Source organism: Gracilinanus agilis, chromosome 4, assembly GCF_016433145.1.
Source record: "Gracilinanus agilis isolate LMUSP501 chromosome 4, AgileGrace, whole genome shotgun sequence".
In the NCBI taxonomy this organism is placed as follows: Eukaryota; Metazoa; Chordata; class Mammalia; order Didelphimorphia; family Didelphidae; genus Gracilinanus; species Gracilinanus agilis.
This window is the reverse complement of record NC_058133.1, coordinates 404883392-404907499: the sequence shown is the minus strand read 5'-3', so window position 1 is coordinate 404907499 and position 24108 is coordinate 404883392. Positions and strand designations below refer to the sequence as shown.

General features: G+C 33.0%; 1 protein-coding gene across 1 annotated transcript in view; it reads right to left on the bottom strand.

Annotated features, from left to right (window-relative positions):
- Nucleotides 1–24108, bottom strand: part of UTRN (utrophin) — a 674836-nt gene that overhangs the window by 375651 nt on the left and 275077 nt on the right. The window contains exons 36-41 of the mRNA XM_044675452.1: nt 22400–22528; nt 21852–22022; nt 19175–19327; nt 18376–18513; nt 3119–3310; nt 88–143 (exon numbers count right to left, since the gene is read on the bottom strand). Coding sequence (XP_044531387.1) covers nt 88–143; nt 3119–3310; nt 18376–18513; nt 19175–19327; nt 21852–22022; nt 22400–22528 — 839 coding nt within the window. The remainder of the gene's footprint in view (nt 1–87; nt 144–3118; nt 3311–18375; nt 18514–19174; nt 19328–21851; nt 22023–22399; nt 22529–24108) is intronic.

The window sequence follows — 24108 nt, the reverse complement described above, 5'->3', positions numbered from 1 at the left end:
ATATATATATATATATATATATATATATATATACTCTATAAAATTAATATAAATTATTTCTTGAATTAGGGTATAGCCAGTGTGTACCAATTATAACTGGCTAAATGGAGTTTCAGAAAATCAGAAACAGCTATTAAGATGACCTATGTATAAAAATAACCACTTTCAAATGGAGGAGCTAAATACAGGTCTGAGGTTGAGTCATAGCAGCTCTATGACGCAGGCATAACATAAAGAAACGTAGAAAAGCATGCCACAGTCATTTGAGGTTAGCTCTGAGACCTTTAGCATTAAATAGAAAATTGTGCCAAATTCTACTAACAAAATCACAGCAATCAACAAACTGCTTTCATTGGGGGGGTATGAGAAAGAATAGGGCCACCAACCACATACCTCTGCTTCAGCTATCCAAAATTAGTTTCCTTTTACATTCCCTCAAAACAGCCAAGAAATAATAATAATAACCCTGCTATGAAGTCAGGACTTTGAGCCTTATAATAATGATGTCCTCAAAAGCTATGCTTTGGAATGACATTATATTTCATAATCATGGTACACCATGCAACACAGTCAGAAAAGAGATTGTTTTGATTTTTTTAAAAAGATCAAAGATTATTTCTCTCATATTATCTTACCAAAAGACTCCAGTTGAATTCAAATGAGCACAAAGAATTCAAAAAAATAGAAATTATAGCAGTTAGTTTCAATATTACAAAGAGAAACCACATGGTATAGTGGGTAGAGAGCCTTCCTGAGAGGTAGGAAGACCCGAGTTCAAGCCCCACTTTGGACACAGACTAGCTCTATAAAGCTAGAAAAATCACTTAACCTCTTATATTCTCTGGTAACTCCCTAAGACTTTAAGTTACAAAGCTGATGTTAATTTGTATTGCAGAGTAGGTTTGCTCAGAGTTTCCAATACCAACGAAATCTTAATTTTCTTTCCCGTTCACACACACACACACACACACACACACACACACACACACACACACACNGTTTATTTTACACACACACACACACACACACACACACACACACACACACACACACACACACACACAGAGAGAGAGAGAGAAATAGTACAGATAACCAAACAGAAACAGTAGCAAACAGAAAAATTCAGAAGAAAACAGCTATGGTCATTAATCTTGGGGGCCCAAATGAAAGGCACAACTGGGAAGCACTATCATTCCTAAAAGAGTTCATAACATATATGAAGCATAAAAGGAATGCATAAATGGGAGAGGAGGATTAGCAAGGAAGCAAATGAGTTGCTCATGCATGTGGAATCAAACATATTCCGCCATGTGAAATCATTATTGTTAGTCTAAAAAGTACAGTCAATATTACCATCCATAGGGGTAGGAGGGAAGAGTAGAAGAGGGAAGATATATCTAGTATATACCATTTTAAAACAAAGCAAAAATCAAGAACACGATAAAATCATAAGTTAAGGAAATAGAGAAGATGATAATTATTTGAAGAATAATTCTTAAAGGAATTAAGATATATGTCCATATATAATTATCCTATATATGAACATATATATATTATGTGTGTGTATATTCTCTATATACACACATATAAAATTCATTGAGGCAAAAGTTAATATACCATCTTACCTCGTCAATGGGATGGTTCATATATCCAACCTGTGCAGAAATTTACTGACATTAAAATTTCTTGGCTCAGTAACTTAATACATTGAATTTAGGAAATTAGATTTAGGAGTCTTCATAACAAAAAATGTTTGTAATTAGTATAAATTACAATGTAATCATCTCTGGTATAACACTTTGCAAGAAAAAGACTAGATTGGAAATTGGGAAGCATGGATTAACCTTTGGCTAGTTAAAGGTTAAATAAATTCTAAATTTTCTTCCATGCCTATAAGTCAATGATTAAAAACCCTATGAACTTCTAGCTTTGAAATGGATTTCTCCATAGTATGTGCAATTGAATGCTAACAAAAATAAAAATTAATATAATATACTCCAGTTTCTTCTATTACTATAGGTACATTCCTCAGTCATTTCCTCACCATGCAATCTGGAACCTGACCATTATCTTCATTTCATCCCTCCAATCCTTCCAAGAGAAACTTGGGTTCCATTCCAAGGAAGCCCAGCAGCCTGGACAAACTTTTTGTCTGATCTTGCCCAGAACAAGGTTTCCACACCCATTCCCAGACATCTCCTCAGGCTACTACATGCTACCCATCCCTCCGAACAAGCACACATGTGTGCACACATACACACACACACACACACACACACACTCACTCATTTGTCTTCCCATTTATGTATTCTCTTCCACCATTAGTATTTAAGCTAGTTGAGAGCAGGAAATGTCCTTCTTATATGTATATGTCCTCAGCACTTAATGTGATGCATAGTACACAGTAAGTAATTAATAAATCAATTACTATCATTTTTGCTCTGAATGTTGCATGGTAGCTACTTGACCTTCATTTTATATACTTTGGTTTCAGTTTCCTCATCTATACAAATGGGGATTATAATACCTCAGGGCTATTGTGCTAGTCAAATTAGATAATATATGTAAAATGTTTTATAGATCTGAAAAGTGTCAAAAATTTTAGCTCTAATCATTATCAACAATTACTGATTTTAGGCGATTCGTGAAATATAATATTAGCAATTTCAAGATACCATAAATTCATTAGAGATATATGCAAATATTTAAAGAACTATTTTCCCTATTAAAAAAAGGCTAAAAAAAACCTCAAAATGCTTCTGACCTGTCCATACAGATAACTATGAACCATTAAATTATGGCATTTAATGTTACCTATGACATTATACATCAACTGACTACCAAACGCATTCATCAGATAAGTAATTTTATAATATGTCCCTAAATTTGCAAAACATTGCAAAGTTTCTGTACATAGATATTAATTTTACTTATAAAGCTTTAGGAATTATCATGATATTTACATCAAAGAGATACAAAAAAAAGACATGTTTATTATACCACTGATTTTTGGTGCCATTTTATATGCTGCAGATCAAATATACATGGCCACTTAAATCAACTGCCATCTTAATATGTCATTTTACTGCTTCTCTTTACATATAATGTTGAGATTTACCTTCAGTGAATCTTCCTGCAAAGAAAAATCTTCATAGATGCCAGTGTTGAGTTCTGGAGAATTGAGTAATAGTTCAACATCAGCCATGGAGAGCAAAACTTTGTTAATTTCAACAAGATAATCAACAGGGAGAGGTGTTGATCTAATTCCAGATGAATATTGATCTGTTACCGTCTGCTGAATGGGAGTTGCCTGCAGAAATAAAAGAAATATATAAAATGTTATACTATTCTAAAGAGAGAACATTGCGCATATATATGCTAAAATCAACAACAACAAAAAAGGATTTTATGTTTCTACTACATAGTAGGCATTGTGCTAAGTCCTAGGAATACAAAGTAAAAAGTAAAATAAAACAATTCATATCCTCTATAAGCTTAAATTTTTATCAAATCAAAGTGATTTGTTGCAGAATACATTAACAATTTGAGAGAATATATTTACTAAAATCAAATTGTTAGAAAGAGTCCAATTGATAAAGCAAAATTGTACACATAAATATCCTAACATAATATTAAATATTCAAACTAATTTGCAAACACTTAGCCATTTCATTTCAGCATTCACTTGATAAAGACCATGACACAGAATCTAAACATTATTATAATATTCAATCAATCAACTACATTTGGAAATGAAAATTGCTTCCAATATTTCCCATTTTTAATCTAAGCTATAACACATCACAAAATCCCTTTGCTACTACTTTGTCAAAAACTATAAGGAGCTTTAGTAAGTTTTTAAATCGATTCTTATATATGGTTCTTTAACAATTCCTATTAAGAGGAAATCAAGAATGGTAAAGGTATATTTTTAATTTTTCTAGCTACAAGTGGTAACTGACTGTCTTCAAACAATATTTCCTTTGATGATGGTATCATACAAATAATCAGGGCAGAGACCATTGGGTTACTCAAGTTATCTTTTTTTTTTCCATTTCTTTTAAAACAATGCTTTTTAGTTAACAGAAAGCTCCCTCTGCCCTTCTCTGGAATCCTATAGTTTAATTCCAATTGCTTTTTTCTTGCCTTCACATATTTGTAACTTAAATTTTAAAGAATAAAATGAAATTCTATATACCACCTGAATTACATTGGGAATTGCCACAAAACACATGGATTCAACAACTGGGTACTGGTTTGGTTTAATTTGAAAATATATCAGTTCATACTGGCTTGAAATGAAGTACAATAGCAAGATACATAAAAGGTAAAATTTGTCCCATATCATCTTTCCATCTGTACCTACTCTTCTAAATAGTCTTTCTCAAGATTGTAAACTACAGTCTGTGGGCCATATCCAACCTACTACTTGTTTTCATATGTTCTGTTATAAGGAATTTCGTAATTTCACTCTGTCTCATTAGGAGCAAAAGTTTTAGGTCAGAGGAAGATTTTTAATTTGTACGCTGTCTCCTTAAAAGAGAGCAATAGACACTTTCACCCTCTGTTTCTTTAAGAGGCATTAGTGGACAGAATTGAATTCCATCTCTTTAAGAGAAAACCATAAAACAGGGAAACCATCAGTTAGGAAATTCATTTTGCTCTGGCCTCAGTCTAAGAGGATTTTGAAGGTGCTGGATCAGTTTTCTCTCTGTCAAGAGAAACTGGCAGGTTAGGTTTGGGGAATTGGATCTGTGATACTAGATTGAGAAGAAGTCTGTTACTGAGGGAGCTGCTGTTTTTTCTCAGAACTCTGAGAGAGCTGCTGCACTGTCTTTGTCAACTGTGACAGTTTCCACCACTGATTGTTTGAATTTCTGATACTTGGTTAAGGAGAAGAAGATTTTATTAATTAGCATAGTTTAGTTAGAGAATATTAATTTAAGATTGTAAAAATAGTTTAAGGAGGCCTGCTTTGTCAGGCAAGAAGAAACTGAAAAGCAGTTATATTTTGGAGTTTATTAGATAGATTTTAGTATGAGTTAGATTTATAGACATAGTATAAGGATCAAGAGATTTCCTATCCTATTTCCTAAACTCCTTTTTCCTATCCCTCCTCTCCTGATAATAAATAGTTGTCAGGGGTATACCAAACTGCTTTCAGCCATCTATCCACCGACTACAAAATAGTTTTACCCATAGCAGCTTTAGTTTGACCACAACAGCTTGGCTATAATATTTATTAACCATAAAAGGCCCAAAGACAAATCATGGCTAGTTAGCAGGCCAAACAAAAAGAGGCAGCAGGCTAAATTAGGCTTTCAGGAAATAATGACCTATTCCTGGTCAATATGCTATCAGATGACCTTTCAAAGGCATCATCCCACCCTTTTGCATTTCCATGAATCTGCAATGGCAAACCTCAAATTCCAAAGAAGTCTTCACTAACATCTCTACCTACTGAAATCCCTCCTTTAGATTAAAGCTATGCTCCAATGCCATCTTTTCTTGAAGTCTTCCCTAATCCCAGGAAGCCAATAATTACTCTTTTTGTTATGAAATGACACTCTGATATCTCCCATTCATAGCTAACACTGTAACTTATGTTATTTTTATTTCTGTCATTGTCTTAACCTATTGATAAAATATATATCTTTTGAGGATAGAGACCTTGTTGTTCTTCATATTTCAAACTACAGAGTATCGCATAATGCATTAAACAACAAGCAATTTAAAATATTTATTAAATTATATTGTATTATTTTTCCAGGAAATAGTATATGCCTACAAGATGATCCTTACATTCTATTAGTCTCCTGATCGATGGCACTGTTGATTGGGTAAACTGAATAAAAATGTTGATTTTTACCACTGTATGCTTATAAAATATCTGACTACAAATTGTGGTAAGCAAATATTATCTTCTTTTTTTCATTTTCCCTTCCCACATTTCTATTTTTTAAGTTATCTTTTGAACCAATAACCCTGCTTTTGAACATTTTTCAAAGAAAGTTAAGAGAAAAATAGGTCCCATACATACTCAAATTCCATTAAAAGTACTTTTTTTTAACATCAAAAATATTGGGAGGAGGGGAAGTTGGGTAGCTCAGTGGATTGAGAGTCAGGCCTAGAGACAGGAGGTCCCAGGTTCAAATCTGGACTCAGACACTTCCCAGCTGTGTGACCCTGGGCAAGTCACTTGACCCCCATTGCCCACCCTTACCACTCTTCCACCTAGGAGCCAATGCACAGAAGTTAAGGATTTTAAAAAAACAAAACAAAACAAAAATACTGGGAGGAGAACAATGTAATTGAGACAATAAACTATGACATTTAAATATGATAGAATGCTACTGTGTCATGTGGAAAGGGGTTTAAGAGCTAGTGCAAAAATGAAATAAGAAAAACCAAAATAATAATATACAAGACCCAAAATATGTAACCTGAAACAGTATTGAGAAACTCTGATCATTTGCTGTCACACAGAATTGTGACATTAAAAGATCACATGGGAAATGATAAACAATTAAAACAGTGATAAATACCACCACCAACACCCCCAAAAAGTTGTACGTATTTCAATAATTGATCATTTAAAAGAGCTAACTCAGGCATCTTAGGATTCATCTTAGGATGACAAGATCATAGATATAAACTTATATAGGACCTCATATGTCATCTCATCCAATCTTCTAATTTTATAAATGAGAAAATCTAGGCAGAGAGAGCTGAAGTTATTGATTAAGGTCACAAAGGTTCTAAGCAACAAAGTCAGAATTCTAAAGAAGAACTTTGAACTCCAAAAGCAGTGTTCTTTCCATTGGACCAAACAGTCAATCAGGTCCATGCTACATCTACAAGATTTTATTTTAATTAGTGAGAAAATAATGCTAAGTTCATATACTACACGTCTAGGGATTGTATTTGTATGTAGAAGTGGGTGTGTTTTTCATTTCACAAGGAGGTATAAATATTAAAAGAAAAATTAGATAAACATTACATATGTTTAATTTATTCAGGAATATGATTGAGAGGAAAACTCTCTTCTTCACTGATCTGAGAGTATATAAGCTTAGAAATGCTCGCCCACATGTTTCAGTTTGGATGCATTATGTATTTTAAAAATCATAAAATACAACTAATTTCCTTTCTCTTTTTTTAATAAGTCCAAGGCAAAAAAAAAAGGGGGTGTGTGCATAGAGGGGAAGCTAGGTGACTCAATGGATAGAGAACCAGGCTTCAGTTCAAATCTGACCACACAGACACTTCCCTGGCTATGGGGCCCTGGGGCAAGTCACTTGACCCCCATTTCCTAGCCCTTACTGTTCTTCTGGCTTGGAAATGATACTTCCTGTCAATTACAAGACAGAAGATAAAGAGTTAAAAACAAACAAAAAATTTGACATAATCATAATTTTGAAAAACAGAGGCAAATGGGGGAATGTAGGATTTAGAGGGAAAGGACTTTTGTTAACAGTATTTTTGAGTTACAAACTAGAATCATGTCAACCTCCAAAATAGCTCAACTCCATCTTACTTTTAAAGACAGTGAACTCCAGAGAGATTAAGTGACTCTCCCCAAGTTCACATGGGAAGAAAGTCCAAGAATAAATTCACAAGGTCAATTCCTCTGAATTCTTTAATGGGCACCACAATCTTCTCTTGCCTCTGTCATTCAAAGTATGAAACTGAGCAAGTCATTTGGAATACCAGGTTAAGCATTTGTAAAATGAGAAGACTCAACTAAACTATAATATGATCTCAAATAATTGTAAATCTTTAGTACTCTGAATGAGATAATAAACAGATTTTAACCAATTCAATATTTTCATCTAACAAGATCCTAATGGTAATAGTAATTAAAAGTAATCCTTACTCAAGGTCTAATTCAGGGGCCATCACCTTTAGGAAACAATTATTCATAGAAAGGCAATAAATACAATATTAAATATTCTCCTACTTCATATGCACATAATTTGGAATATTTTTAACTAACAGGTTGTTTCCTCATCTATACTGATTAACTATAAAGTGACTAGTTTAAAAAATAACTTTTAAAACCATTATTTTCCATCCTAGAATCAAAACTGTGTAGGATTCCAAGGCAAAAAAGTCTGTTAGGCAATGGAGGTTAACTGACTTTCCAAGAGTCACACAACTAGGATATGTCTGAGCCCAGATTTGAATCTAAAACCTCCCATCTCCAGGCCTGACTCTCCACTGAGTCACCAAGTTGTCCCCCTGGCTGTTTTATTTTTAGGGTATTTTTTTTAATTCTGCTCTAGTATTTTAGGTAGGAATTGGTATCCTATGGTATGTATGCAAAGGTTTATTTAAAATTAAATGGAAGCTCTAAACTCACTGTTCTAAAAGATTTCATGGTCTTGAGACACAAATCCAAGGATGATGTAATGGGGTCAGTTTGAGCTACACAAAGAAAACTGCATATTAAACTTCAGAAAGTCAAATGTATTAAACAGTATTTTCTATTAAGACTTTAAGAACAACGTAGGTGAGGAATATTTTTTCTTCTTAATATATTGACAGAGGCAGTGAGGTGGTTTAGGAGTAAAAATATATCTTTTATATGCTCAAAATAGCTCTTTCCCCCAAAGTCATCAATCAAAATGTCCTCTAAGATCTTATCTAGCTATTACTTCCAGATAATTTTATTTTTGGAGAAAAATTCTAATACAAAGGGATCATAAAATATTTTAGATTTTAGTATTTATATAAGACAGTAAGAATTACATAATGGTTTTTGGATTATGAAAAATATTCAGTGCATTTTAAAAAGGTGAAATAATTCCATACCATATGGGAACTCAAATCAGATAAAGTCAGAGGAAAATAAAAAGTAGCTGAGCAATTTAACAAACACGTAATTATGATTATGAATGGTACATAACTATGAATGGTACATAATAGGTATTTTAATTACTAATTGACTTATTGATGGAAATGCACTTCATTTTATGTAGCAGATGCCGCAGTGAAAAAATCCAGAAAAAGAAAAATTGTATCATTTAATATATTTTGTAGCCACATCAGGAAATGAATATTTGGTGGAAGTTAGTAATAAAAGAGAAAGATGTAAAACTATAATTGGCCAGCTTTTGTTTTTAGTTGGGATGCTAATTAAGTGGGAAAAGGCATGGATTCAGAAGCATAGGCTGAAATTTTATTCTGCTAGTTATTCTCAATGTTACTTTAAGGGAAACTCACAACCTTCCATGGCAAATGGGACTAGAGCGCAGGGGAAAGAATACAGGTGAATATATAGAATCATTTGCATAAGGGTGACTAAACTAATAAAGAGGTCATGTATTAATCTACAAAGAGAAAATATAGAGGGAGAAAAGAGCCCAGAATAGAACTCATAGTTTGGGGGGGTACATTTGGGATGATAGACCAGCAAAGGAAACTAAGATGCAGAAGTCAAATAGATAGGAGGCAAATGAGGAGAGAACAGCATCATGAAAACCCAGGAAGGAAAAAGTACCCAGGAGAAGAAGATAAGTTCAACAGTTTCAAATGCAGCTAATACTTTGAGAAGGATTAGAAATGAGAAAAGATCATTTGATAAAGCAAGTAAAAGATCCTTAGACCACTAGAATGTAATTTGAAATTTAAAATTTGAAAACTGCATAACCTATGACCCATTAATAGTACTACTGAGACTAAATGACAGAGGAATCTTGGCCAGAAAGAAAAGATCCATATGTACAAAAAACAATTACAGCAGCCCTTTTTAAAGTAGCAAAGAACTAGAAACCCATGAGATGTCTCATCATAGAGCTGAACAAATAAGAATATGAGTTGAGTGTAATGGAGTAAAATTGTTTCATAAGAAATAATGACATAGATGGCTTCAAAAAAACTTAAGAAGATTTGCAGAGGAGTGAGTAGTCCATGACATTTCTTATAATAAAATATGAAACAACACTAAAAGGGATAACTCTGATGAATACAAATGATCATCAATTATTTGAAAGGAGAAATGATAAAGCATGCTACTCGCCTCCACAGAGAGATGATGCATTTGAGGTGCAAATAAGCCATACTTTTGAGACTCAGTAAATTCAGGAATTGATTTTATTTGATTATACATGTTTATCAAAAGTTTTTCTATTTCTTTTTTTTTTTATCTGATGGTCTAGAAGGGCAAGGGGAAAGAAAGTAAGTTCTAGCTAATTGACAGAAATACTGTTGTTTTTTTTAAAGCGTTAACTTTTACCTTAGAATCAATAGTATGTATTGGTTCCAAGGCAGAAGAGTGGTAAGGGCTAGCCAATAGGGGTTAAGTGACTTGCCCAGGGTCACACAGCTTTGAAGTGTCTGAGACCAGATTTGAACCCAGGACCTCCCATCTCTAGGCCTGGCTCTCAATCCACTGAGTTACCCAGCTGCCCCCCAAAATACAATTTTTTAAAGAAAGATGATTGGTGAGTTTGGAGAGAAAGGATTTAGTTGAATCAATAGGTTCAAAGACAACAAAGGGTTAAGGAATTTTTAAAAAGATGCAGATGAAATGAGTGTAGAAAACTGTTTCCAAGGAGTTTGGTAGAGAAAGGAAGGAGAATGACAGCCTGAGGAGACAGCGTTTTTATGGATTGGTGAGACAGGTCCACTGGAGGCTTCAGAGAAGGAATTTATTGCTAGGGAGTTGTTCAAAACTCAGAAGAAGGGAGTATTGATAATTAAGGATGTAATTTGCTGGAAATGATGAGAGGGGAAAGGATCGAATACACAAGCACAGGGCTGGCTTTGGCAAAAAGGGTCATCTATTGGTAAATGATGTCGATTTATTCTGCCAGTGAAGTCATGGTTCCCAACCAGGGGTAGAGGGAGAGGCCCTGCTAGGCTTTGGAAGGGAATTAAGAAAATGGAAAAATTAAAAGGCACATAAATACAGCAGTCTTTGCAGAAATTAACTGCCTAAAGACGAAACTATTCTCCACAAAGCATGGTCAGACTGATATACTCCAACACCTAATATTAAAGGGAAGGAATAGTCTATAAATCCTAACGCCACTGTACAATTCACGATTTACTCATTATAGGAATGATTTCTATTTCTAAGGAGTCTAATATTACAAAAGCATTTCCCACTATTTATGAATACTCACATCAAGTTTTTATGACTTTCACTCCCGCTATGTAAATTCAGGAAAGTCAATATTAGTACAGACTGCAATGCCGAAACTCTATCCCCATCTAGATATTGAATGTAAAGTAATATAATACTATATACAAAGGGAGTTAATATTCTTGGCAGCAAACATATCTTTCTATATAGATAATTCAAATAGGAATGAGGTCTCCTTAGAGAAAAAAGTAAAATTTATTTTAAGTAAAATATGGCTTCAGTTGGTAGCTGATACTACTGAAAACATCTACTCCAAAAAAAATCAGTTTCAATTTTGAAGAATAATCATGCATTTAAGAAATTCCCTTACCAAGACATGTAAAATTTGTCCAACTTGAAAAGTTTTCCCAAAAGTTCCAATTCAATAACTGACACTTCCTTCCCTTTATCTTACAATTCTGAAAAGACCCAGTCTGGCAACATATGACAAGGAAATTCAGATGTGCTAATATCATAAACTTGTCCCAAAAGCAGAAAAACTATGTAGATGCAATGAAACCTCAGTCTCTTTAAGAGCTCCTGAAGTATTACCATGAGGCCAACACACATAAAGAAAAAGAAATTAGCCCCCCACCACACACACACACACACACACACACACACACACACACACACACCCCTCAGTTAAGAAAATAATGACTGGCATTCATGTTCGCGATGTGAGCACACAAATGTATCACATTAAAGGCCCAATCCTGTGAGGTAGGTACAAAAGATATAATTAAATTTATTTTAAAGACAAGGAGACACGTTCAGAGAGTGACTTACACAACAATACACAGTTAGTGCCAGAGGTAGGATGTGAACCCAGGTATACCCAATTTCAAGTAGGGAATTTATTCATTATGTTATAAAATTCTCTTTGATAATTCAATTGCAGGTAATAAGTAAGATACCCAGAGGCAAAAAAGAATAAAATTTCAATAAGAGGGAAGCATGTGCCAATGCCAACAAGGAAATAAGACAAGCATTCATCAGAAAGAAAAGGTTGAAGGTCAACATAATGGATATTTTAAGTAAATAAATAATATTTAAGTAAATCAAAGGGTTGCCAATTCAATTCAGTAAACATTTATTAAGCTCTTTCTATGTGTAGAAATACATATATTATAAATATAGAGATATATATTATATGTATTGATACAAAAAGAGAATCTCTATCCACAAGGAATTTCCAATCTAATTGGAGAAAGAACATGCAAACAAATATATGCAAAGCAACTATATACAGATAAGTAATTGTCGGAGAAAAGGCACTTGAAATAAGAGGGATTAGGAAGGGCTTCCTATAAGGGTTAAGATCTTAGTTGAGAATTAAAGCAAGCCAGGGAGGTCAGAAGTCATAACAGAAAAGAGTGTTCTAGGGCATGAGGGACAAGACAGAGAAAGCCCACAGAAAAGAAGTGAAATGTCTTGTTTCTGGAACAGTCAAGAAGCCCATGTCACTATAACAAAGAATATATGTTGTGATTAAGGAGAAAGAGGATCAGAAAGGTAAGAAGGGTCTAGGTTATGAAGGATTCAGAAAACCAAACAGAGCATTTTGTATTTTTTCCTGGAGGCAATAAGAAGCCATTATTGTCATTAGTTTGACAATATTATGTATAATATCATCACATATGACTATACATATTTATCAAAGTTTTTCTATTTCTTTTTTTTACCTGATGGTCTAGGAGGGCAAGGGGAAAGAAAATAAGTTCTAGCTAATTGACAGAAATACTGTTGTGTTTTTTTAAGCCTTAACTTTCACCTTAGAATCAATACTATGTATTGGTTCCAAGGCAGAAGAGTGTTAAGGGTTAGACAATAGGGGTTAAGTGACTTGCCCAGGGTCACACAGCTTAGAAGTGTCTGAGACCATATTTGAACCCAGGACCTCCCATCTCTAGGCCTGGCTCTCAATCCACTGAGCTACCCAGCTGCCCCCCAAAATACAATTTGACATGACCATACTTATGTTTTTAAAAAATCACTTTAGTGTCTGAATGGAGAATGAACTGAAGTGGAGAGAGCCCAGATATATGTAGAAACCTGTATATACATACGTATGATTTGTGTATATGCATGTATCTATGTATATAATGATGGAAGAGTTTTTTCTCTAGTTTTAAATTTTAAAATGTTTTTAGTACAGTTTAAGAAATTGCTGCTTCTTTCCTCTTTCGCAAGCTGCTGGTGCTCCTCCTAGACCAGACCTGGACCTGCTTCCATTTATATCTCAAGCCAAGAAGTCCAGTCAGCCCTTGGTACTATGTCTAATACCTAAGGGTTTTCAAGGGCTCAGTGACTACATTTTGATTTTCAGTTAGGTAAAGGATCATAGTGCTAAAAAGAACATCAAAAATCATCTAATAAAAAGTATCTTTAAAGATATAATTTAAGCTTTTGATACTGGTTATAAAGATTGGTTATAATTCCTTTTTTTTTTGAAACTGTTGTTGTTTAATCATTTCAGTCATATCCAACTCTTCATGAACCCACGTGGGGATTTCTTTTTTTTTCTTCTTCTTCTTTTTTTAAAACCCTTACCTTCCATCTTGGAGTCAATACTGTGTATTGGCTCCAAGGCAGAAGAGTGGTAAGGGTAGGCAATGGAGGTCAAGTGACTTGCCCAGGGTCACACAGCTGAGAAGTGTCTGAGGTCAGATCTGATACTAGGACCTCCTGTCTCTAGGCCTGGCTCTCAATCCACTGAACTACCCAGCTGTCCCCGTGGGGATTTCTTGACAAAGATAATGGAAGGGTTTGCTCTATCCTACTCTGGCTCATTTTACCGATAAGGAAACTGAGGCCAATAGGGTTAAGTGACTTGCCTAGGGTCAAATAGCTAGTGAGTATCTGAGGGTAGATTTGGACTCAAGAAGAAGAGCCTTCTTAACTTCATACCTAGCACTCTATCCAATAAACCACACTTAATCAAATTAATGAACTGGGTTACATTTCAACTAATAACCTATTTTGATTAAAACATTGAATAGTTGATAGATTTCGTCTTTACTTACAAAACACTAATATCCCCCGACCTTTCATCAGCCATGGCTTTATTTTTTCACCAGTGTTTTCAGTGAAATGTCCCTCATCTTCTCATCTATGTTTCAAGGTGTAGTACATATACTATTCTTTGTGAAACCTGCCCAGACTTCATTGATCAAGAGATCTCTGTTGTTTCTCCACTCCTACAGCTCTTAATATTTATACTATTCACATGTTACTCATAATATACTAACCTGTATCCTAGTTGTTGTATAGAAATATTATATTCAATAAAAGTTTATAAATATCTAGATGTTCAGTAAGTATATCTTATCTTATATTCTCAAGTGTCTTTCTAAGTTAAAAGAAAAGAACAAAATGAAAAAAGGACAGAAGAAATTAAAAGAAAGAGACAAAAAAAACCCACTGAATAAATAATCTCCTAAATAAATCAGGACAAGAGGGTTTTCTATAGCAAAATTCAATAAAACTGAAACTTTGCCATTTTTTAAAGTATACTTCATGACCCATTATTTTGTCTGTCTTTTAATTCCCCTGTGCCTGAATCCAATATCAAATGGAACAAGGCATTATTCTCTTAAAGATAAAAACAAAACAAAAAAAAAGGAATGTAAAATTCAATGATTCTATATATAAAAGTTCCTGCTATTTTAAAGAAAAAGAAATAAAAATCGGCAATAAGAAGGCTATACATGACCAAAAAGAAAGTAAATACATTTATATTAGAGAAACAAATAATAGCCAGGTAGTTTTCACTGCATCATAGTTTGCCTAAGTAAACATTATCTAATTTTATGTTCTAAAAATAAAGTGTTAAGGAGCAGCTGCATGGTATAGTGAATAAAGAGTCAAGCTTGGAGTTGAGAATTCCTGGGTTTAAATCTGGCCTCAGATACTTCCTAGCTATGTGACCAAGAGCAAGTCACTTAACCCTAACTACCCATCTGCCTTGGAACTGATACTTAGTATTGATTCTAAGAGAGAAGGTAAGGGTTTTTTTAAAAACTAAGTGGTGATATCAAGCAAAGTATAGAAAACAAAAGCAAAAAGTAACAAAGGAGTTGTTCTTCACCAACAAAGACTGATAAAAATAGGATATTCCCTTATAAAGTTTTTTCAAGCTATGAGGATGAATGTCTGTATTTGTATGATGGATTATTATTTGATGGTTACTGGTTACTAGTTATATGTCTCTATGAAAGATAAAAATTAAATTGGAACTACATGAGCTTGGTGAGACATAAGAACACCTTTTATATCAAGTATGATTAAGTACTGTAGCAAAAAACAAAGATTATAAAAACTCACTGCCTAATGATGCCCATTTGTAACAGTTTACATTTCTGCAGAGCATTATAATTCACAAAGCACTTCATATATATTGTCTTATTCGAGCCTTACAACTTGATGAAGAAGATCATGCAAGTATTATCATTCCTATTTTAAGGAATGCCATTTCTCTAACATGATTGCCAATTCATTCTGCATATATTTTAATTTGTACCTATATCTTAATTTGTAATTTATAACTAGTTGCTTGCATTTTGTCCCCTCCATTAGGCTGTGTACTCTTTAAGAATAGGGAATGGTTGTTTGGTTGATTTTTTGGCTTTGCTTTATATGTCTAGAGATTAGCACAGTGTCCAACAAATAGTAAGCCAAAAATGCTTATTGATTTAAAGAAACAGCCAGCCCCATGATCCTAACTAGTAAATGGAAATGGCAGAATTTGAACCCTCAATATTTTAAAGTCTCTTTATTTTAAATCCAGCAACCTTTTCATTATATTATGCTATAATTCTTAGAAAACTATGGGTCTTCACTGTTTTAAAGAAAAAAGTCAAATAATCTGACAATTGTTATGAATAAGTGATAGATAACAGCTATAATCAATACTAAAAAGCAATAATCATAAAAAAGATTTCATATTGATTTTATAAAAAAGCAACCTATTAAACCAAATGAACCCAGTAATCTGTGTTATATTAAATCCAAAAACCATTGTTCCTAGGGTAGGCAAAACTGAAAAATGGCCCTAAAATGAATAGGGTTTAAATGATTACATGATAGCATATGCCAAGATTAGTTGCAAATGAACATATGACTTAGGCTTAAAAGGTTGCATCATAAAGAAATTGGAGAGACAAGGAAGAAATCTTCAATCCGATCTGAGGAGTAGAAGTCATTCACTGGCTGTCCCCTGTGCTTGGAATGTTCTCCTTACTTTCTGGCCCCTTCTGACTTCACAGGCTTTCTCTGAGACTCAGTCTCTCCCATTAAGAGTGCTTTACTTCTGAGATTAACTTGAATTTAGAGTATGCTTACATAGTTACAAATACTTACATATAAATGAGATTATACATACACATAAATGCATATACCCACATTTATATCCACACATAAATTCTCTATAAACAAAATTATTTATAGGTGGCTTCCTCAAGTAGAATATGAGCTCCTTGAGGGCAAGAACAACACAGTGCTTCTTTTTTTTCCTTTCTTTGTAATACTAGTATTTAGTACAGTGCCTGACAAAAAATCACTGATTAAGGGATGCTTTCTGATAATTACTGATTAGCTTGTCCTTCCCATCTGCAAATCTTTGCTTAGTTCTATTTATGTAGCAAGTGGAGATTGCTGATAGTAAAATCTAAATTTCATTGTTACAGGGTCATTGGCGAAAAAAACAACAATGTTAAAATAACCTTCAGCAGTATTTTCTATTTCTGATTCTATTTGTTGCTGTCAGTTTCACCTCTAATGTTCTCAAGATGACTGAGCTTAACTGGGACTTCTGTCGAGCTTTTTATAAATTTCTTTTTCCTTCGATCTCATAATGCTATTTTTAAGGTGATGGTGCCATTAATCTTTTACCATTTTAACCTAAACAATTTTACCGAACCTATATACTATAAATCAATGTTGCACATGACTATCATCTGTCCATTTTGGAAAGGAAATTAAGAGGGTTGCCAACCAAGATGATTTCTAGAAACTCTTCATTATGAGAAATGATTTACAACAGTTAAATGACCTTGAGAAAGGGTAACTCAATTCCTGTATCTCTTCCATTATACATTTCTCATTTTCTCCATTAAAAGTTTAGTAAAAGTAGGTCTATTTGGGACTGCATTGATTTCAGGATCCATGTTTCCATTTCTATACTTCTAATAAGGTACTAATTTCTGTCTCTTCTCTAAATAATCAATGGCTTATCCATACATAGAAAGTTAATTCAGAAACTTCCTACATTGATAACCAAGCATGTCCTGTAAGTTTCCATATAGGTAAATTTATTTTTAATTGATAGTATGAATTTGATTCACCAAATCCATATGTACCTAGAGAGTAAATCTTGGTTTGTATACTATGTATAAGCTGTTGGACACTATTTAACTTTATTACTCTTGAAGACAATTTCAAACAAAGTTTTCACCATTTGTTCCCAAAGGCCCACATATATGTTAAGTATGTATTTTATTTATGTATAAAAGTAAACTGTAATTGAATTTAGTCAGTCTTCTTGAGGTATCTTGGAGAATTTATCTACTCTTTCCTCTTCTTCAACTGAGAGTAGAGCATAAAGTACAATTCCTTTCATAGGAGTACTTTTGCCTATGTTTAAACCATGAACATGGCAATTCCAGATGACTAATTGTTCCTTTAAAATAACATTTCTTCTCCATTTTGATACATGATAAAATCAATTTCATGAAAGTTGTAACAAAAAACATCAATCTTTCATTTAGGACAATTTCCATATATCCATGGATGTCAGTTATATTAAGAATATAAAGATAAATATGATTCATCCCTTTAATATTATGTTTACATACATAATAAATGTGTCAAAATAAAACAATTTTTTTTACAAAACTTCTGATGGAATTTATAGCATGAGAAATAACAAAAAATCTTAGCTAACTATCCAAATTTTCATCTCCAGGATTTCTATAACAGATTTTCCTAAGGTCTTTTCCCATAGTACTCTCCTTCACACAGTCTATACTCAAGTGAAACTAGTCAACCAGATAATCAGTTCTATTCCACCATTTATGTGGACAACTCAGGACAACTCAGTTTATTGAAATATCAAGTGCTAGCATCTCCATGAAGCAATCTCTGATAATAAAAATGTTCTCTCCTTTCTCAAATTTGGTTGGATTATATCGAATATTTTCCTGCATCCAAGTTCTATAAGCATGACACAAATTTTCCAATGAATATACCTTGACATTGTTATGTCTTGTCCTCAGAAGTAGCAACTGTAAACGTATCTCTTCTCTTCTGTTATCCTCCATAGGGTACTGTAACATCTGTTCTCCTCTCTGAAGAACTTCCTCAATTTGTGCTTTCTCCTCATCCAACTGAAAATATAAAAGGGAAAAAAAATGTCAAAGATTTGCTTTGATATCGCTTCAACAATGTATTTATTGATGTAAACTATTCTTATTATTTTCATAATGATGATGAATATTTTCATCATGATGAATTGTTTAAAGAAAGTAAAAAATATTCCATTAAAAATTTAAAATATCATTTTTATTTTTAAAAATATTTTCCCACAAAATCTTTTAAATTCTGAGGGATCTTTTAAAAAATTGTTCTGTAATTTTAATAGGGAATCTCCAGTGAGGCAACTATCTCTACAAATTCATATCATCCCTTAATCTGCAAAAGCTTTCTGAAAAAATGTAAGTGATTTCATCAGGATAACATATCTATATAGATGTCAGAGGCAGGATCTGAATCTAGGTCTTTTAAGTTCAGCTCTATCAGTAGTATACCACACTATCTCTCCAAATTCTATGTTAAAAATAGTTTAAAATTTAAACTATGTGCTAAAGTTGACACTTGAAAGGGAATCCACTCAGTTAACTTCCTTTAAAAATTAACTCAAAGAATTATATATAAATCATTTATCTATCTCTACATCTAAAAACAATATCAAAAACACTCAAATTAGAATTTTTGCCACAGATTCATGTGTTCAAGGCAAATAATAACAAAGATATAGGCATAATGTACCTTTTCATCTTCATCACTATGCTTTTCCACAACCTTCAACATATTTTGTAAATCATGTTCTAGTTTGTCTAGGTCTGCTGAAGGAACACCAGTCTCAAAAGGCTGTGATTTGACAAAAATTTTCTTTGAGAAAAGTTCTTGGTTGATTAACATCTGAAAAAGAGGGAGGGAAAGAGTAAGAGGTATAGTTAAGCTGAACCAAAAATAGAACATTAATAAAATTAAATCCAATGATCAAAGCTAGAAGGAACAAGCAAATAAGATGAAATCAAACTTGAATGATCAAGAAATTTGTAAATAGGCAGAAATGTAATGTGTAAAAATTAATTTATCAATCTGATCAAGCAGAGATAGTTTATGGTTTTATTATGCTTTTGCACATCAAGAATCCTTTTAAATCTACAATTAACTCGACTTCATTCATCGATCACAGGAAAAAGAATAAAAATATTATACAAAGCCATATATATTGGATGATAATCTAGCAAAGACACTAACATCTTGATGTAAGCTATTCTTGTGACAGATATATTAAAAGCCAAATCTCTGTAACGTTGTGTTTTAGCGCCTTGTACAAGATCTTCAATAGTTACAAAAATTCCTTTTTGTCTTCTTAAAAATGGAACTGACTGAATTACTGCCCCAAAACACCAGCTAGAGCGTTTACTGATTAGGTAATAAAGCTATAGATCCTAACTTTGGAGTTCTTGAAGAAAGAGAAGACTGCACCTGAAATTGGCATTTTACCTAAACTGTTTCTGTGGCTTTTACCTCATTTGAAGTTTCTACACTTGAGAAAAGTGTTAAAATTATATTTATAACCAATTGATGGGTAAAATATTACATAAGAAATGAACACTAAGAATTTTTTCAGGGGAACAATTATGTGATATGCAACATACACTTTCTGTATATTTCCTCATACTAAATCATTTCCTTCTACTCATAAAAAAAATAAAATAATGAATTTAAGGACATACTACCCACTTTCTTCATTATGCTTTTCTAGCAGTCTTTTTTTCTTTAGTGTCAAGGTCCTTTAAATAATAAAAAGGATCCCATTTACTCTATTTTTTAATGAAAATAAAATCAAATGTACATTTCTGCTTTATACCTATCTATACTCGTAAGTCCAAGTAAATAAATACAGATGCTTTTAGATGAAACAGAGAGAGAGGGAATGTGCCTCTATCCATACACAGTAAATGATGCCAACATTATAAGATTAGTTCTTGCTTTTGGCTTAGAACCCAGCATCTTCACTTTCAGAGCCTTTACATTTCATTACAACCTTTCTTTAGCACAAGTAAAAAAGTTTTTTTTAAGGTTTCTTCTTAATGTATATCAAACTAATTTCTTAGGATCTTTTTAAATTCTCTATGCAAAACACTTACAAATACAATAAGCATGAATTAAGAAATAAAATAGATCATTTTAAGGTTAGAAGTCCTAGATAGAGAAAAGGGGGTGATGAAAGGGGGTAATGGATGGATAGTAGATAGATAGATAGATAGATAGATAGATAGATAGATAGATAGATAGTAAGGTAGACCGACATAATAGTGTATGTTACATGCACGATAGAGGGAAAGTTCATTAAAAGTAAAACTAAATATAAGATAAAGGAAATCAGCATTAAATAACAAAATTGTACAGCCACAGTATTCAATATGCGTGCACATACAATAGGTAATTTTGTGGAATGTTTTCATGTTTTCAATAGAATGTTTAATAAAATGGATAATACTTCAAACATATATTAGGAACTTAATAACTGCAATTCACTATAAAAGATAAACTGATAGGTTTCCTACCTCAAAGAACTTGCAATCTAACAGAGAGAATAAGATGTCCACTAACAACTAAAATATTAAAATCCAATAAAATTCCTGAGTTTAAAGTGTTACAAGATTAGGAAAGATTAATTTCAGATTGAAAAAACAGAGAAGACAATCAAAGATTAAGAAATAATTAAGCTAATGACCAAAAGATAAGCATAATAGCTATTAAAATAAGAGCTAGCATATAGTGCTTTAAAGTTTACAAAATGTTGTATACATGTTAATTCACTTAATCTCCAAAGCAAGTATTGTCATTCTCCTCATTTTAGAAATAGTAAATAAGGAACTGAATTCATAGATTCTGTATTAAGAGAGTATAATATAACATGACTTGTTTCATATGACAATAGACATGCTTTGATAGTTTGTTTATTCGCTCTTTGGAGATTTTGGACAGAGTTTCAACAAACTAAAATACTCATGAGGGTAGTTATTTATAAAAATAGAGGTGGCAAAGACAGAAATGAGGAAATCATGAAGAGGAAAATGTTCAAATGAAAGATAATACATTGAATTTTATATAAAAAGACGTTGAGCAACCTATGATTTGTTTCAGTTAGAACTATCCAGTAGGGATATAAATGACTGAATCAGCAAAGAAGCATGTAAAGATTTTTTTTTGAAGTTCCCCAATTTGAAAGCTATCCATGTAGACATCAGACTTGAAATTATAGAACTGATAATATCTATAAGAGCTGAAGTCAAAGAAAATATAGTCAACCAAAACCAGACTCATAGAGCAGAGCTTCATGTAAGAGGCATGGGAGAAAGAGGTAAAGAAACAGAAAAGAAGTTGTTACGAGTGAAAGTATAACTCTTTTCCACTAAGTACTCACTTTAGCACTTCTGATGTGTTGAGACACTTTTTCAAAGTTTCTATTTAATTCAGCTAACTTTGGCTCCACCAGCTCACTACTTGCTAAGCCACGGGCACTCATCAGCGTAATGGCTTGGTCACGAACATTTTCAACTTGTAGATTGACATCATCCAGTTCAGATGTTAATCGCTAAGCATACAAAAACAAAATTATCACAAGTTCAAGAAATAATGAAGTATAACCCAAGAAAAAGAGGAATTTGACCTTAATTTCCCCTGAATATGTTAAATGCTTATCTAAATAAAACACTAGCAGAATGTTTAATTTAATTAATGAATCTGGATGGAGGGTGGGAGATGGGGGGAAAAAGAGAGTGAGGCAAAGGATTTGGGCTTTCAAATGTTTCCCAGATGATTCATTATGTCATCTCTGCATCTTTCACTAAAATTGAAATTCAAAATAAAACACAGGATAATATATTTACAAACAAGATTCTAAACCCCAAGAAAAACAGTACATATTGATATAACACATCAATCATCAGTGATGATCTTGGGCATACTTACTTTCACAATTTCTTCACTTTTATTCACTGGCTTCTTTTCAATGTCATCCAAGAGAGCTTCAGCTTGGTAAAGCCAAGTACTTATATGAGCAACATTTCCATCAAATATCTCCAGCTGGCTTTGATGGTTCTGAAAAAAAAAAACAATTTTTTACCCAATTTCATAAATGTTCAATAAGTTGTACTTTTAGAGATATTTAAGTAATCATGAAGTAGCAGACAGAACTAAACCCAATGAGTATTAGCTATAGTTAAGAGAATTAAAGGCTCTACATAAGTACGTAAGAAGAATATTCCTAAAAATTAGAATCATTTCAAAGTAGAATTGACTACCTCAGCTAGTATGTTCCTCTCTTCCAGAAGCTGTTCAAGGAAAGTCCTTAACATTTGTGGTGAATGTTACAGAAGAGAATTCTACACATGTATGCTTAAATAAATGGTCTCTTAATTTCCATCAAGATCTAAGGTTGATTCCATTATTGTCTGGCTGCTTCCTTTCCTGTCAAGTCTAGCATGCCAAATTCTCAGACGAGAAAAAGAATTTTGTTAAAAGAAAAAGTAAAGTAGAGTAACAGCAGTGAAAATAAAATTATTTTGTGCTTATGAAAAAGTAATAACAAATGCAAGTAGAGAAATGTATGTGTGTATCTCCAGTTTTTCCACTCAATTCCAATTCCATATTTTTTAAATATTACATTGAACATATCTATGAGGACATTCCACTGGCATTTTGATTTAAAATATCCTAAATCAAATTCATTCAAAATTTGCCATCTTTCCCAAATTTCCCATTTCTTTTGGTAGCACTGCCATCCATTCTCTAAGTTGTCTGAGCTGACTCAAAATCAATGGTTTAATTCTTTGTTCCTCCATCACAACCATAACCAAAAGTTTGTCGAGTTCTAGAAATTCTACTCATAATATATCACATGTTCACTATTATCTAGAAACTCACTATCCTTATTCAAGTAAATGAATGAAAAAGTATTTAAGCACTAACTATGTGCAAAGTACTATGCTAAGAACTGAGAATACAAAGAGAAAAGTAAGAGTGGTTCCTGCTCTTAAGTAGGTTACAATCCAAAGAGGAAGATAACACATATTGAAGGTTGGAGTTAAAAGTCAAATAGAAAGATCTCATGGTCTTTATGATACAGATTGTAAAATAGATAACAAAGCAGATGGTAATAGATCTTCTTTAAATATTATTTACCTTCATAAAACCATATCCATTTCTAATATGTAACCCAAGTATTTTTTTTTAACCCTTGTACTTCATTGTATTGTCTCATAGGTGGAAGAGTGGTAAGGGTGGGCAATGGGGGTCAAGTGACTTGCCCAGGGTCACACAGCTGGGAAGTGGCTGAGGCCGGGTTTGAACCTAGGACCTCCTGTCTCTAGGCCTGACTCTCACTCTACTGAGCTACCCAGCTGCCCCCTGTAACCCAAGTATTTTAAAGTCAAAGAACTGTCTTTTTTCTGAGCTGTTGCTTGATCTCCTAGCAGCTTTATTTCTATGAATCCAGGCAAACCTTTAAACTGAAAACTAGAAAATACCTCCATAATTCTACCTATTTAAATATTTCTTTTTAACTTAGGGTCAAACTCAGTAACCAATTATGTCAAGAAACATCTTCTGATCCCCAAGTTAAAAGTGATATCTAATATAAGATTTATGTCTAGGCTTGTCTTCTTTACTCTGATGATAGT